Genomic DNA, 14,371 nt, shown 5'->3' with positions numbered 1-14,371 from the left:
CCTGGGGCTGGCTGGACGAGGGAGGCGAGGCGCCCACCTCCAAGCCGCGCCCTCTGGCTGGAACCCCAGCGCTGTGAGCTTCCTTGCAGCAGTGCCCTGGCAGGCCAGCCTGAACCCCAACCAGGAGCGACCCAGGCCTTGATTTCCATCCACGTGGCCATGCAAGGGGAGCCCCCCGGGGTGGGGGGGGCAGTGGGCGGGGGGCCGTGCCCGGGAGCCCCGGGGTTCGAGGGAGGGGCGGGGCCAGTGGGGGGGCGGGGCTCTGAGCTTGTGTTTCATGACCTCATCAGTTCAGAGTGCAGGGCCCGGACGTCACAATCGGCCCGGGCTCCCCATTGGCGCTAGGCGCTGTCCGTCACACAGCGGAGGGGTGTGATGGGCGGGGAGCGCGTTCTTGTCCCGCCCCAGGCCCGCAGCTGCAGCTGGGCTGAGCCGCGCTCGGAGCGTGGGGAGCCGGGGCCGCTGCGCCGCGGGGAGGTACGGGGGGGCCGCTGGGGGGCCCGGCGTAGGGGGGGGGGGTGCAGTGGGGCGCAGGGCAGGGAGCACCTGGAGGGTGCAGTGGGGCAGGGATCTCCCCGGGGGGCACAGTGGGGCGCGGTGGGGGGGCGCTCCCCCCGGGGGGCGCAGTGGGGGCCGCTCCTGCGGCGGTGTCGGGCCTGGGGAACCCCCCGGGGTCAGGAGGTTGCGGGGCGGGTGGGGCAGGGATCGGGCCCCGGGATCGGGCCCCGGGATCGGGCCCCGGGATCGGGATCGGGCCCCGGGATCGGGCCCCAGGCCTGGGGGCCGGTGGCTTGCGCCGGCTGTGGCCAGAGACGGGGCCGCGGTGGCGGGGCAGGGGGCCGGTGTGCGGGGGCCCAGCCCGCCCCGTGCCCCCGACGGCCAGGGCAGCTCCGCGCCGCGGACGGGACGCCAGCCTGGGCCCGCGGAGCCCGGGGCTGCCGGCGGCTCGGGGCCCCTCTCGCGGGGCTGGGGCCCGGGGCCCGGGGCGGGCTGGGCGTCCGTGCTCCGGGGTCGCCCCGTCTGGGCGGCGAAGGGAAGAGGCCGCCCGAGAGAGGCCGAGGAAGTTCCAGCCGGTCCCGGCGCCCGCCGGAATCGCTGCCGGGCACCCGAAGGGAACAGGTGCCGGGGCGGGCCCGGCGTCTGGCCGGAGATGAGCCCCCTGGGTTGGCAGCAGGACGCCCGGCCCTCACCCGGCTTCGAACCCGGGGCCAGGCGCGAGGGAGCCCTGGGGGTCCAGGGGAAGCTGTGACTCGCCTGGTCTCCGTTGCCCCGGGTGTTTGCCCCTCCTCGGGGTCGCCCTGGGTCTGGGCCTGCTCAGCACCATTGGGCCTGCCCCACCGCCCCGTGCGCCCCAGGAAAAGTGAGAATTGAACTTTGTGTTTTTGCTTTCAAAGGCAGAAAATCACACGCTGGGGTTGCAAAATCCCTTATTTACCAACAGAACCGAGCTGGGGCCCGAGGCGGCCCTGGGAACTGCTGACCACAAGCGGGGGGAGGGGGGCAGGGGGGGAGAGCGAATTAGTGTCGGGCACGTGCTGAATGTGCGGGGGCAGGGAGGGCGCAAAGCAGCCCCACGGATAAAGGGAACAGAAGAGGGGTGTTCTCCCCACCGTGCTGTCTGCTTTGGGGCCTGTCCCCCCTGAAATGGGAAAGGCCCAGAGAAGGGCAGCAAGCAGGGTGGGGCTGAGGGGGGGGGAGTCAGTGCGCCAGGCGAGGGGCCGGCTGCGGGAGCAGGTGTGGGGGCGGTGGGGGGCTGTGTGAGATGAGCCAGGAGCGGCGAGGGTGTGAAGGCAACGGTGAGGCACCTGGATGTAATGCATCTGGAAATGGGGAGCCAGTGGAGGGGTTCAGAGGCCGGGGCCGTGACCACGGCAGCTGCAGGTCGAATGGATTCTGGGGTGCGGGAGCGTCGGCCAGGAGGAGGCTGCAGCGTAGAACTAACCTGTGGAACTGGCCGCCGTGGGGAAAGCGCACAGCTGTGACTGAGGCCAGGGCCCCCAAGTAAACAAATGGCCCTATTTCCCGAGGAGTCAGGCGCCCTCCGCTGCCCTCGACCCCGGTGTGGGTCACTGACGGGGGCGGGCAGCCTCCCCTCCTGGCAGAGCTATTCTTACTCCTCCCGGGTGGCGGGATTAGATGTTCATAGTAGCTGCTAAGCTCCTTAATGCGGACAGGCTGACTAGGGAGGGGCTGGCCCCGCTCTGTCCCGGGGTGAGATTCCCTGTTCTCTGGTCCCCTGCTCACTGCACAGTCCCCCGTCCGCCCCCCGCCCACAATGACCCCGTCCAGCCGGGGAGGGCATCTGCAGCGCCCCCTACGGGCCAAGGCTGAGACTCCCGCCTAGGCCCGCCCTCCGGCCCCCCAGCTCCCTCGTTAGGCACCAAGGGCCAGGTTTGTAACGGGATGTCGGTGCCTAACTCCCACTGGGAGTAAACTGCCTGTAAAACCCTGGGCTCTAGAGACTTGCAGAAGGGGGGAGCGGTGGGGGCTGGGGGCGCTCGGCCCCTCTGCATAAATCCGGCCACTTCCTCGGGGGCCTGAATGCTGAGCTGGGCGGGCCCCTGCGGTGAGGGGTGGTGTTCTGTGGCGTGGCCCCCGGGGCCCGTCGGGCTGCCACCCCCCCCCCCCAAGGTGGTGAGACCCTGAGGGCAGCTGGGTGCTTTGAGGGACTGGGATGGGACAAGCAGCCAGCCTGGTCTCTGCTCCTCCCCTTTGCTGCTCCCTGAAGAGCCGATGGGGGGTGGCTGGCCCTGGCTGCTGGGGTGTCTCCCTGTGGGCAGGTGAGTGTGGGGGGAGCCCCATGGTGGAGAGGGAGAATGGGGGGGGTCAGACATGAGGAGGGAGAGGAGCAGAAGCAAACCTCCTGCGGGGAGGCACCTCCCTTCGGCTCAGCAAGGGCGAGGGACCCGGGCGAGGGGGGGTGGTCCAGAGGGGCTGAGGTCCTGCGGTTGCGTAGGTGGAGCATAGCCCTGCCCCCGAGTGGCTCTGGGGGGGGTGGGACCCTCTGGGGTGCCAAGAGGCAGGGTCCCTTGAAGACTCTGCGGCTGGTGCCGTCCCTGCGCTCGGGCTGTGACAGAGACAAGTGCCCCTGGGGCTCTGGCTGCCGGCGCCTGACGTGGGTGGGGCCCGCCAGCCTCTGGGCCACAAATAACCCCCTTGCATTCCCGCTGCCCGGGCAGGGGCAGAGAGGCTGAGGCCGAGGAGGGGCGGCAGTGTCAAAGTGAGGGGGCGAGCCGGGGGACCCCGTCCTAGCTCAGACACGCTGCTCGGCACGACAGCCCAGCCCATCGGCTGGGAGGCAGACAGACCGGCAGCGAGGCAGGGGCTGAGGGCAGATGGGGCCCGGTGTCCCCACTCTGCCTGCTGCATGAGCAGCTGCCCCTGTGCAAAGGGGGTGGGACGTCCCCCGCCGGAGCTGGTAGCGCTGTTGGGCCCCAGTGGGTCTCTGCGGCTGTGTTTGCCGGGCTGGCCCTCTCTGGCAGGGGACAGACAGCCCAGTCGCTGCTCTTCGGGACCTGGGGACGGGCGGCTGTTTCTGGCTGATGCTCTGTCCTGAGCAGCCAGCACAGTCCCGGGGGGCTCGCTCTGCTCCCCCGGGCATCTCCAGATATGCCTGACGTTGCCCTGCCTCCCCAGCTGCACCGCCGGCCCCTGACGGACGGACAGGCGCCATGGTGGAGTACTACGAAGTGCTGGGCGTGCCCCGAAACGCCTCCTCCGACGACATCAAGAAGGCGTAAGTCCTGCCCCCGCCCGAGTCGCCTACGCTTTCCACTAGCAGCTGCTGCCCTGCCGGGGCCCCCCTCAGGGTAGAGTGGGGCTGGACGAGCGCTCGAGGGGCAGCGGGGCCTAGTGGGCAGGGCCCTGGGCTGGTGCTCGGGAGCCCTGGGATCCGGCCCTGCTCTGCCACTGATCTGCTGCGAGCTTGGCCAAGTCCCTTCCCCTCGGGCCTCGCTTCCACAGCTGGGCGAAGGCGGCGACAGGCCATCCGTGGGCTCTGGGCCTGCACGGCCCCCTGCCCCCCCCCCCCCCCCCCCCCCCCCGGCAACCCGCCCCATCTCCCTCCCAGATCTTGGGCAGGGCCAGGTGGGAACATGCGCTGTGATCACAGGCCCCGCTTGGGGAGGGGGTGGGGGGCAGCATGGGGAGGGGCGTGCAGGGTGAGATGGTGGGGGGCTGTTCAAGGGCAAAGGGGGTGTCCCAGGAGCTAAGAGCAGCTCTCTAAGGAAGCCCCTGGACGCCAGGCTGTGCCCGGGTGCTGGCGGGAACCTGGCGCGGTGGGGTCCAGCCTGGCACGGGGTGGCTGTGCACCATCGATTGGTCTCGGGGGTGGCTGGCAGGGTGGGGGGAGGATGGCACCTGCCGACGGCAGAGCTGTGGGGTCACCGACTGTCCCTGGGCACTGTGCAGGTACAGGAAGGCGGCGCTGAAATGGCACCCGGATAAGAACCCGGAGAACAAGGAACACGCCGAGCGGAAGTTCAAAGAGATCGCGGAGGCCTACGAAGTGCTGTCGGACAGTAAGGGGCCGGCGTCTCCCCTCCCGCTTCGTTTTGGGACCCCTGGCGCTTGTAGCCATGGGGCTGCAAGGGACCTCAAGGGGTCGCTTAGTTCAGCCCCTCCACCACCGCAGGGCCAAGTGGCCGTAGCCCAGCCCTGACGGGCTTGTTGCTTAAACCTCCAGGGATGGGGGTTCAGCGGCCCCCGGGAAGCCTGCTCCTCAGTGTAGCTCCCCGGAGTGCTGGAAACTTTTCCCGCAATTGCCCCAAGTGCCCCGTGCTGCAGATCAAACCCAGCACTTCCTGTGCAGCCTGCAGTGGACGTGCAGCACGACTGGGGTGTCCACTCTGCAGTGTAGACCCGGGGCTGTGGGGCTGGGCCGTGGACTCCAGCATCCCCACTGCGCGGCAAACCAGGGCCGGGCCCGGCTCTCTCAGCCAGGCTAAGGCGGCCACACCACGCTCTGCAGCCCTTCTGACCTGGGGCTGGGGCTTGCGCTGCGTCTGCACTGCAAAGTGACAGGGCTTGGACCTCGCCCAGCAGGGCCCTAGGGCTCCGACTCAGGGACGGAATGGCTCGGCAGCAGTTCTGCAGAAAAGGACCTAGGGGTGACAGTGGACGAGAAGCTGGATATGAGTCAGCAGTGTGCCCTTGTTGCCAAGAAGGCCAATGGCATTTTGGGCTGTATAAGTAGGGACATTGCCAGCAGATCGAGGGACGTGATCGTTCCCCTCTATTCGACACTGGTGAGGCCTCATCTGGAGTACTGTGTCCAGTTTTGGGCCCCACACTACAAGAAGGATGTGGAAAAATTGGAGAGAGTCCAGCGAAGGGCAACAAAAAAATGATTAGGGACTGGAACACATGGCTTATGAGGAGAGGCTGAGGGGACTGGGATCGTTTAGTCTGCGGAAGAGAAGAATGAGGGGGGATTTGATAGCTGCTTTCAACTGCCTGAAAGGGGGTTCCAAAGAGGATGGCTCTAGACTGTTCTCAGTGGTAGTGGAGGACAGGACAAGGAGTAATGGTCTCAAGTTGCAGTGGGGGAGGTTTAGGTTGGATATTAGGAAAAACTTTTTCACTAGGAGGATGGTGAAGCACTGGAATGCGTTACCTAGGGAGGTGGTGAAATCTCCTTCCTTAGAAGTTTTTAAGGTCAGGCTTGACAAAGCCCTGGCTGGGATGATTTAGTTGGGGATTGGTCCTGCTTTGAGCAGGGGGTTGGACTAGATACCTCCTGAGGTCCCTTCCAACCCTGATATTCTATGACTCACCCCCTGAGGGCTTGCTGAGCTGTCTGACTGGTGTGTGTGTGTGGACGGAACGTGGGCTCGAGCCGGGGTCAGAGCCCAGCCTTAGAGTGCAGCATAGACAGACCCTTAATCCCCATCCTCTAGAGAAGAGCCCTTCACGGACCTGGAGCCTGGTCTCCGTCGTCTTGTCTGCAGACTGAACGCGCCCAGGTATTAACCCTCCCTCACGGGGCAGGTTTCTAAAGCTGTGATCAGGTTTGTTGCTCTCCGACTGGTTCACGTCTTTCCTGACGTGTGGTCCCCAGCCCTGCCGCTGAGGCCTCCCCAGTGCCGAGCAGAGCGGGCCAATGACCTCCTGTGCCTTACGGACGGCGCTCCCGTTAGCACACCCCGGCACGAGCAGCCTTCCCGTAGCCGCGTCCCGTTGGGGACCTAGTCGGCGTGTGATCCACGGGGATCCCCAGATCCTGCCCAGCCGGTTCCCCCCATTTGGTGTTGAGGGGAGCTGCTGTGCTCTGTATGGACGGTGTCCCCGTCGCGCCCAGCTGTGCGTGTGCCCCTGGGCTGTAGGCAGGACGGAGCTGCTGCCCTGGTTCCTTGCCCCTTCGCGGAGCAGGCCCCGAGACGGCCCTTTGCAAGCAGCCTCCAGCCCGGCTGCATCCTGCCCCGGCGCAGGGCAGGGGCGCACAGAGACCGCAGCTGTTCCTGCTTGTGGTAAGTGGGCCCCTCCCTCTGCCCAGGATCCCCGGCACAGGTGCACTCTGCCCCCCCGGCCAGGCCCAGTCCCTGCACTAGGGAACCCTGAGCTTCCGGAGCCCCCTTTGCACCCCCTGAGGTGCTCAGGGGGAAGGCGGGGGGCGGGGGGGTCTGGCCGGTCTGCGCCTCTCTACCTCTCTTTGCGGGAGAGGCTCTTGTTAACCCTCTGCTCTCAGAGCCACACGCACCATTTCGTGTTCCTTTGCCTCTCTCCCTGGGGGCTGTAGTCGGGGTGCGGGGAGGGGTCCCCAGGAGTCTCTGGCCATGTCCAGCCCCATGCATTGCGTACGACCCGCTGGATTCATTCATTCCCCACAGACTCGCTCTTATCCCGGGCGAGCTGTCGGAGCTTGGCCCTCGCTGCTGAGCCCCCAGGCCTGGGGTAGCCCCATGCATCCCATGGATCTAGGGGGGTGGCTTAGATCACATCGCCTGGAGCCGCTGTGATCCGACACTGCTTAGAGACCCCGTGAGCCTGGAGTGGGGCACCTGGAGAGCCGGCCAAGGGACAACCCCACCCACCCCCCCGCACCAGCCCCAAGGGTCCCAGAGCAACGACACTAGGTCGAAAATCCCCAGACTTTTCAAAGAAGTGTTGGGTTCTCGTCTGCGCCCTGTGTCTGAGCCCTGGGGGTTGCCGTCCCCCCAGGCTTTGCTCTGCAGCCAGGAAGGGGAGGAAACAGCAGCTGACAGTCTTGCCCCATCCCATGACTCCGAGAGCTGGGGCTTTAGGAGTACTTCCAATGGCACGAGAGCTGGCGATGCCACCTGCCCACGCAGCGGGAGATGCTCCCCCTTAGCTAGGGGCCGCCCCTTCCCCAGCCCAGCCCAGCCTTGCTGGAGCAGTGGGGGCCGGCTAACTCTTCCTCTTCTCCCTGCAGAGGAGAAGCGTGACATCTACGACCGCTATGGCAAGGAAGGCCTCATGGGAGCAGGTGAGCCGGCTGTGCTGTGGGGGAGGAGCCTGGCCTGGGGGAGCTGAAATCGGGGGGGGACCTTGCTCCTGAAATCTGGGCTGAGGGGAGTAAAGTCTGACAATCCCGGCCTCTGCTGTCGCGTGGCGCGTGCCCACAACGGGGTGCTGTCCTGCCAGCTCTTGCCGGGAGCCTAAGGGACAGCCATGCTTCGCCCGCACACCGCCCGCCCGGGGCGTGGGCATGAGCAAGATGGCAAAGCCCTACGCGGCCGAGCCCCCCCAGGTGCGGCCCCACGGGGCTCGCGGCCCCCCGAGCAGGGCCTCCCACTCTCTATGCGGCCCCACGGGGCTCGTGGCCCCCCCGGTGTGCTGTGGTGTGTCTGTGCTCCACCCACCCCTCAGTGCTGCAGGCGTTCGGGGTGGAACTTGCCCCGGGCTGGGTGCCGGTTCTTGACCCAGGGGCAAATTGCACCCACTACAAATATTTGCAGGGGGACCCGAGTGAGAGCGGCCCTGGGAGCGCGTCATGTCCTGTTGCATGCTGGGACCTGTAGTTTTCACAGCCCCGAGCTAACGGAGTACCTTTAACCTGGCGCGTCTCTCCAGCGGGGCGGGGACCCCAGCCTGGTTCTCACGCGGCTCAGACTGGGATCTTGGTGCTAGCGTCCTGTGTCTGCTTTTCCCCAGCAGGGCCTGGGGGATCAAGAGCCGGCGCAGGAGTCCCCGAATTCACCTTCTCCTTCCGCAGCGCCCACGACGTCTTCCGGGAGTTCTTCGGCGGGCGGGATCCCTTCTCTGAGCTCTTCGGTGAGTTTTGGCCCACAGCTCTCCTGGGGGCCCTGGAGGAGGGAGGGGAGAGTGGGCCCAACCCAGTGCACGTTTCGATTCTTTGTGGCCAGAGAAGTGGGGATTGGTGAGAGACCCCAGAGGCTATGTTGTGTGTCACGGGTCCTGTACTGCTGAAAGCTCATGGAGATTCGCCTTTGACTCAAGTGGTGTGGCCTGGGCTTTTGGCTCGGGAGGGGCTGAGTTTGAACTTCTGGGTGACAGCAGGGGCAGGAGTCACCAGCCTAGCAGCAGCTGTGACCCCTCCGGTTAGTACGGTGCCTTCCACCGCATCGGCTCCCTGCCCCACAGCTGGAGCAGCAGCTTCCTCCAGTGCCCGCCGTGCCGGTGGTGTGGGAGCCGGTGACGCCATCCAAGGACTGTCCCACGCTTTCAGCAGGCCCGGTCCAAGCAGACGCAGGTCCTTGTGCCAGAGGACGCAGGGGAGGAGTGAGGGAGGCCGGATAGCCGAAGGAGAGAGGCTGGGAAGTGTTGATGGTCTGGGCTCGGTCGCTGCGGGGAGGCTTGGCTCCGATGCAGCTGGGGATGACGCCGGGGGAGAGTGTCCGAGGCAGCCACGCTTGCTCCTGGGCTGAATACACAGGACAGAAGGATCCGTGCGTGGGAGGGGCTGATCCGTGAGGAAGGGTGAAGAGCTGTGACTGGTGGTGGGTGGCTGACACCAATGGCTGATGGAGCTGGCCTAGGTGCTGGGCCCAGGCTTGTGGTAGGAATTGAACTCGAGTCCCGGGGCCATGCCCTAGCTGCTGGCCAAGGGCTCGCTGCGGGCGCTGGCAGGGGGCGGCTGGAAGCAGCATGCTGCCGTTACGAGGGGGGCAGGTAGGCTGCCTATCGGGAATCCTCTCCTAAGGGCTGCAGGGAGCCTCAGGACACGTGAACTGAGAGAGGCCAGAGCAGTGCCCGCTGGCTGCCAGCCCTCGGCAGCGTGTGGCCCTGTCAGAGCGACTAGCACCCAGGCCCTGCCCCCTGTGTGGGCCTGATCCCGCAGCGCCCGGGGCAGGAGAGCCACTGTAGCCGGGGGCTGCTGGACCTTCAGCTTCTCTTCCTGCAACTCAGCAGCTGGACACACGGAAGTGCCAGCTCCATAGGCCTCCGGAGACCGCCCCCCAGAGCCCCCTTTGGGGCCTGCTGCTCTGGGGCCCCTGGGTGTCCTGCCCCCTGGGTGGACTGGCTGCACTCTGGAGTTGTGTGGCTGGCGCGGCCTGGCCTGGCATCCTGCGAGGGAGATTCTCGGGCTGTGCTCACGCCACGATCCCTGCCTTCCAGATGAGATGCTGCCGTTCTCAGAGCTGCGGGGAGCTGGCCTTGGACACCCCGGACAAGGCTCCTTCTTCTCATCTTTCCCGGCATCCTCAGGTAGGTGGCAGCCTGCCTGTCGCTGCCAGCACCGTCCTCCCTGGGCACCTGCCGCACCTGGAGCGGGCACCTGTGTGGTCCCAGCTCCGGCTTTCTCCCGAGTCGCTCCTCCTCCCCTCGGTGCCAGATCCCCTGCCCGGCCCAAACCTCCTCCCCTCGGCTATGGCGATTCAGGGACAGTCTTGCCCTGTGTCACGGAGTCCCCGGGCGATGCTCTGGATCTGCTCCCCACGAAGCCAGGCAGGACTCTGGGGAAATCTCCTCTCTGGGCGCAGCCTGTCTGCAGGACACACAGCTCACCCGGCTCCACCTTCGAGGTCAAACCCAGGGAGCATTCAGCCTCCTCTGCCCCTCCGTGCGCTTCCCACAGCCAGTCTGCCCAGGTGGGGCTCCTGGGGAAGCCAGAGGGTCCTGCCCCCCAACTTCGCAGTCAGACGGGACTCTCAGCCAGCCAGTAACACAGAAGGTTTATTAGACGACAGGAACATGGTCTAACACAGAGCTTGTAGGTGCAGAGAACAGGACCCCTCAGCCGGGTCCATTTTGGGGGGCAGTGAGCCAGACAACCCCGTCTGCCCTTCACTCCTCGTCCCCAGCCAGCCCCAAACTGAAACTCCCTCCAGCCCCTCCTCCTCTGGGCTTTGTCCCTTTCCCGGGCCAGGAGGTCACCAGATTCCTTTGTTCTCCAGCCCTTTGGCTCTCACCTTGCAGGGGGAAGGGCCCAGGCCATCAGTTGCCAGGAGACAGAGTGTCAGCCATTTATGTATCCTGGCCCTTTGCTCTGCAACAATCACACCCCTTATCCCACCCCCTAGAGACTTAAGAAATGCCTAGGGGAAACTGAGGCACCCGTACAGTATTCAGAGGAAACATTAAGAACAGTCCCGCTTCATCACACCCTGCGACTCCTGGACAGACATTTCACTGCAGTGCATCCCCCTGGCTGACCCGTTACCACCCCGTCATCCTCTCACGCCTGGCCAAGGACCCCTGTGACCCCTTGAGGCTCCCCAGGGCCTGGCCCAGGCTGGGGGCTCCTGCTGTGAGGTTGTCACCCTGTTTTTCAGATTTCTTCTCCTCGTCCTTCAGCCCTGGCACCGACCCCGGAATCGGCTTCCGCTCGGTTTCCACCTCCACCACCTTCGTCAACGGCAAACGCATCACCACGAAGAGGTAGGGAGGGGCCAGCGCGGACTGGCCAGTGGCCACCTAGCCTGTCTCCCAGCAACACGGCAGCTGCTCCAGGGGACCAGATCATGGGGCCAGCCAGGCTGGTGCCCCACCTTCCCCCATGCCAGAGCCCTCCATGGGGCCAGCCAGGCCGGTGCCTCACCACTCGTCACGCCAGAGCCCTCCATGGGGCCAGCCAGGCTGGTGTCCCCCCACACCAGAACTCTCCATGGGGCCCGCCAGTGCCATGTCCCGCCACGCCAGAGCCCACCCTTCCTGGGGCCCAGCTGTGTCCAGGCAGGGTCCCCCCATCTCTGCTGGCTGCTGCAGCAGCTGCTGTTTGACCTGTTGTCCATGGCCAAAGACCCGGCCCGACAGCGCAGCGTCTGCCCTTCATAACCCCCCAGCCCCTCTGCCGGGTGACGCCTCGGTCAGCCCCAGCCGGGGAGCCCAGAGTCCTGCCAGGAGGCTTTGTTGCTAGGCCACCTGTCACCGCGGTGCTGGGCGGGGAGAGCACTTTAAATCAACGGCCTGCACCCCCGGAAGCGTAGCTCGCGCCCGAGGTCAGAAGATACTGACAAGGTGAAGACCAGCCCCCGCTCAGAATGGAGTTGGCCGCTGCCCCCGAGCACATGGAGCCCCTAGCCTGGCACAGTCCCTAGATGGCACCGCACAGTGCCCCCCCCATCCCGAATCTCCCCCGTGTGGTGCCGCCCTGGCCGGCTGGGTGACCTTGTGCTGGCTCTGTCTCTGCAGGATTGTGGAGAACGGGCAGGAGCGGGTGGAGGTGGAAGAGGACGGGGAGCTGAAATCAATCCACGTTAACGGTGAGGAGTGCGGTGGGAGGGGTCTCTGGGGACCAGGGTGCCCCCTGTATGTTGGCTGAGCCCCGCCCCCTGGGAGGCGGGGGGGCCGGGTTCTCCCCAGTTCAGACAGCGGCACTGAGACCCAGATCAGATGACTGGCCCAGGGTGAGCTGGGGAGACAGGGACAGGCCTAGGAATTGTGTCTCCAGGGTCCCCATCCGGTGCCGTCGGCACAGGCCAGGCCTGGGGACAGCGCGCCTGGGGCCTGACCCTTGTGCCTCCTTCCCGTCAGGTGTCCCTGACGACATGGCGCTGGGGCTGGAGCTGAGCCGCCGGGAGCAGCAGGCCCTCCCGGGCCGGGCCTCGCACTCGCCCCCCGCACCGCCGCGGCCCCGCGGCTCGTCCCCGGTCTGCCTGTACACGGACAGCGAGGAGGAGGACGAGGATCTGCAGCTGGCCATGGCCTACAGCCTGTCCGAGATGGAGGCCGCGGGGCAGCACAGAGCAGGTGCGCGTGGCGCCAGCCGGCCGCAGGGCGGCGCCCAGCAGGAGGCGCAAGGGGGGAGCCAGGGGCCTCGGCCCCAGTCCGTGGGCAGCGAGGGGAGCCGGACACAGAGCCCGGGGGCAGGGGGCGGGCAGGAGGGGGCAGCGCCCGAGCCAGCAGTGGGGACGGAGCCTGCTCCCAAGCCGAAGCAGCCCCACTGTCGCCTGCTGTGAACCGGGCTGGGGCTGGGGGCCCGGGCAGCCGGAGGATCCCAGCCCCGGGGAGCAGCAGGCGCCAGGCTGCCTGAGGACCCAGGGGGGCCGGGGGGCTCAGTAAAGGGCTGGAGAGGAGCCTCCCTCTGTGTGCCGTTGCAGAGCGAGGAGCTGCCCCCGCAGGGCGGGAACCGAACGTTTCCCCTGGGGCGTCCTGGGGGGGTCGCGTGGGGCCCTGGCACCGTCACACGCTCAGCTGCCTGTCCATGCCATGTCTCCTCCCCCCCCCCCCCCTCGCAGGGGGTGTCCCTCCCCCAGGCCAGCACTGCCCCCAGCTCAGCTGTGTGCGAGGACCTGCCCAGATTCAGTGGGAGCTGGTCTGCCCCTAGGGTCTCCTCCCAGAACCCCCCTGCTGGGCCAGGCTGCCTGGGAGGGGTGTAGGGGTCACGGCCTGGCAGGGGAGGGCTGCCCAGGGGTGTGGGGCTCAGGTCCTTCGCCAGGGGACACAAGCACAGCTGGGCTGCCCTAGAGAAGTCAGGGGCAGGGTGTCCCTCATGGGGGGGGCGGGAGATGCTGCAAGGAAGGTAACGGGTGTTTGGGGGGCAGGGGATGGGTGCTAGTTCTTGCCCTCACTGTTGCTGCTCTGGATCCTGCTGCTTACCCCACCCCCCACCTCCACTGCTCTGGCTGCAGCCCCTGCTGACACCCCTGCCCCCCAGGTAACCCCCTGTCCCACTTCCACAGGGCTGGGGGCCACCCAGCTGGGGCATCAGGGCCCAGCACCCCTCCCTCCTGCGCCTCGGAGCACCCGGGCTGGCAGGAGCCTCGGGTGAGTCCTGCCCAGGAATGGGGCTGGAGCCCCCCCAGCCCGAGGGGCGCTGGTGCCCTGGCCTGCACGTGCCCTGGCTGTCACACGCTCACAAGGCTTGATTCATCCGTGTCGTCCCTCCCCCTCCCCTCTGCTTGTCTCCCCAGGTGTGTTCTGAGGGACGCGCCGCGGGGACCCTGCCATGTGCAGTCGCCCAGGGAGGCTGGTCACACCCGGACATCGCTCTGTTTCCGCACCCCCCCTCCCCCCAGTACCCCCGGGCTGCGTAGTGGGGGGCTGTCTGCTGAGCAGTGTGTAGGCTGTAGCTAGTGAGGAGGGGGCATGGCATCTGTGCGGGGCCTGACTGGGCAGAGCCCTGCACGTGCGGCCCTGACAGCTCTGCAGGGCAGCTGTGCCAGGGGGCCCCGGTGGGAGGGGGGCTGGGGGACAGAGCCCTGGGCACCTCCAGCCCAGTCCTGCTCTGCTGGGGGTTGCCGCTGGAAGAGGCCTGACTGCAGGGATGGAGGCAGCCCAGGGGAAGGAGTAAGGGTGCCCCCAACCCCCATGGGGGGCAGGAGCTGCAGCTGGAAGAGATGGAGGATTCTCCTTCAGAGCCTGCACATAGGGAGGGGACTTACTCCAGCAGCCTCCCCACCCCCCCCCTTCCCCTTACAGCTGGGCAGGAGCCGCTCTAAGGCTGCGGATGCAGGGGGGTGGAAGGAGGGTGCCTGCGCCCTGCGGGTCCTGCTGTACAACCCCCTTGCTGCTGTGGGGCTGCGCCAGCCACCAGGGAGCGGACCCTGCTGTCAGTCAATAAACTGTTTGCAATAGATGCGGTGTGTGAGGGGGGCTCTCTGAGGGGGGAGGGCAGGGGCTGGCTGGAGCCCTGTGCGGGGTGGGAGGGTGATTAAGCTCCTACAAGAGGGGCAGGGCAGGCCTGGGACATTCTGCCCTGGGGGGGCTGGGGCTGGGCTAGTCACCAGGCTGGGTCCCCAGCCTCATGCAGAGTTTTCCACTGGGGAGGGTAGGCCCAGGCTGTTCCCATTGGCAGGACTGGTGCAGGGGGGTACCCGGGGCCCCTTGCCTAGCTCTATCCCCCAGCTCTCGACTGCTGGCGGCAGGGCGTGGAGCAAGCTGGCATCTGCTCAAACTGCTGCCTTCCTCACCCTGGGGGGTGGGTGCAGTGAGGGGCACAACCCTGCCCCCAGCACAGTAACCCCCTCCCAGAGACGGGCCTGGCTGGAGGGTGCAGGGAGGGGCACAG

At 66.9% G+C, this 14,371-nt stretch overlaps 1 protein-coding gene across 2 annotated transcripts; it reads left to right on the top strand.

Moving 5' to 3' along the window:
• Nucleotides 1-348: 348 nt before the first annotated feature.
• LOC102935035 (dnaJ homolog subfamily B member 2) lies at nt 349-13,939 on the top strand. 2 transcript variants are annotated; one of them, XM_037912654.2, is made up of 10 exons: nt 349-477; nt 3,637-3,736; nt 4,411-4,520; nt 7,391-7,444; nt 8,113-8,232; nt 9,538-9,627; nt 10,695-10,800; nt 11,554-11,624; nt 11,896-12,111; nt 13,275-13,939. In XM_037912654.2, the coding sequence occupies exons 2-10, from the start codon at nt 3,672-3,674 to the stop codon at nt 13,283-13,285; spliced, it is 843 nt and encodes a 280-aa protein (XP_037768582.1). In that variant the 5' UTR covers nt 349-477; nt 3,637-3,671; the 3' UTR covers nt 13,286-13,939. The 2 variants fall into 2 exon arrangements, with proteins under 2 accessions (XP_037768582.1, XP_037768583.1); XM_037912655.2 differs by having other exon boundaries at nt 396-477; nt 8,116-8,232.
• Nucleotides 13,940-14,371: the final 432 nt, after the last annotated feature.

Source organism: Chelonia mydas, chromosome 11 (genome assembly GCF_015237465.2).
Source record: "Chelonia mydas isolate rCheMyd1 chromosome 11, rCheMyd1.pri.v2, whole genome shotgun sequence".
In the NCBI taxonomy this organism is placed as follows: domain Eukaryota; kingdom Metazoa; phylum Chordata; order Testudines; family Cheloniidae; genus Chelonia; species Chelonia mydas.
The sequence above is the reverse complement of the archived record's forward strand: the minus strand, read 5'-3'. Positions and strand labels throughout refer to the sequence as shown.

Bases quoted from the DNA above. Each gene is read 5' to 3' on its own strand.
- LOC102935035 (XM_037912654.2), top strand. From the start codon at position 3,672: ATGGTGGAGTACTACGAAGTGCTGGGCGTGCCCCGAAACGCCTCCTCC. The intron at 4,521-7,390 runs GTAAGGGGCCGG...TTCTCCCTGCAG, and splicing joins CTACGAAGTGCTGTCGGACA to AGGAGAAGCGTGACATCTAC. The intron at 8,233-9,537 runs GTGAGTTTTGGC...CCTGCCTTCCAG, and splicing joins TCCCTTCTCTGAGCTCTTCG to ATGAGATGCTGCCGTTCTCA.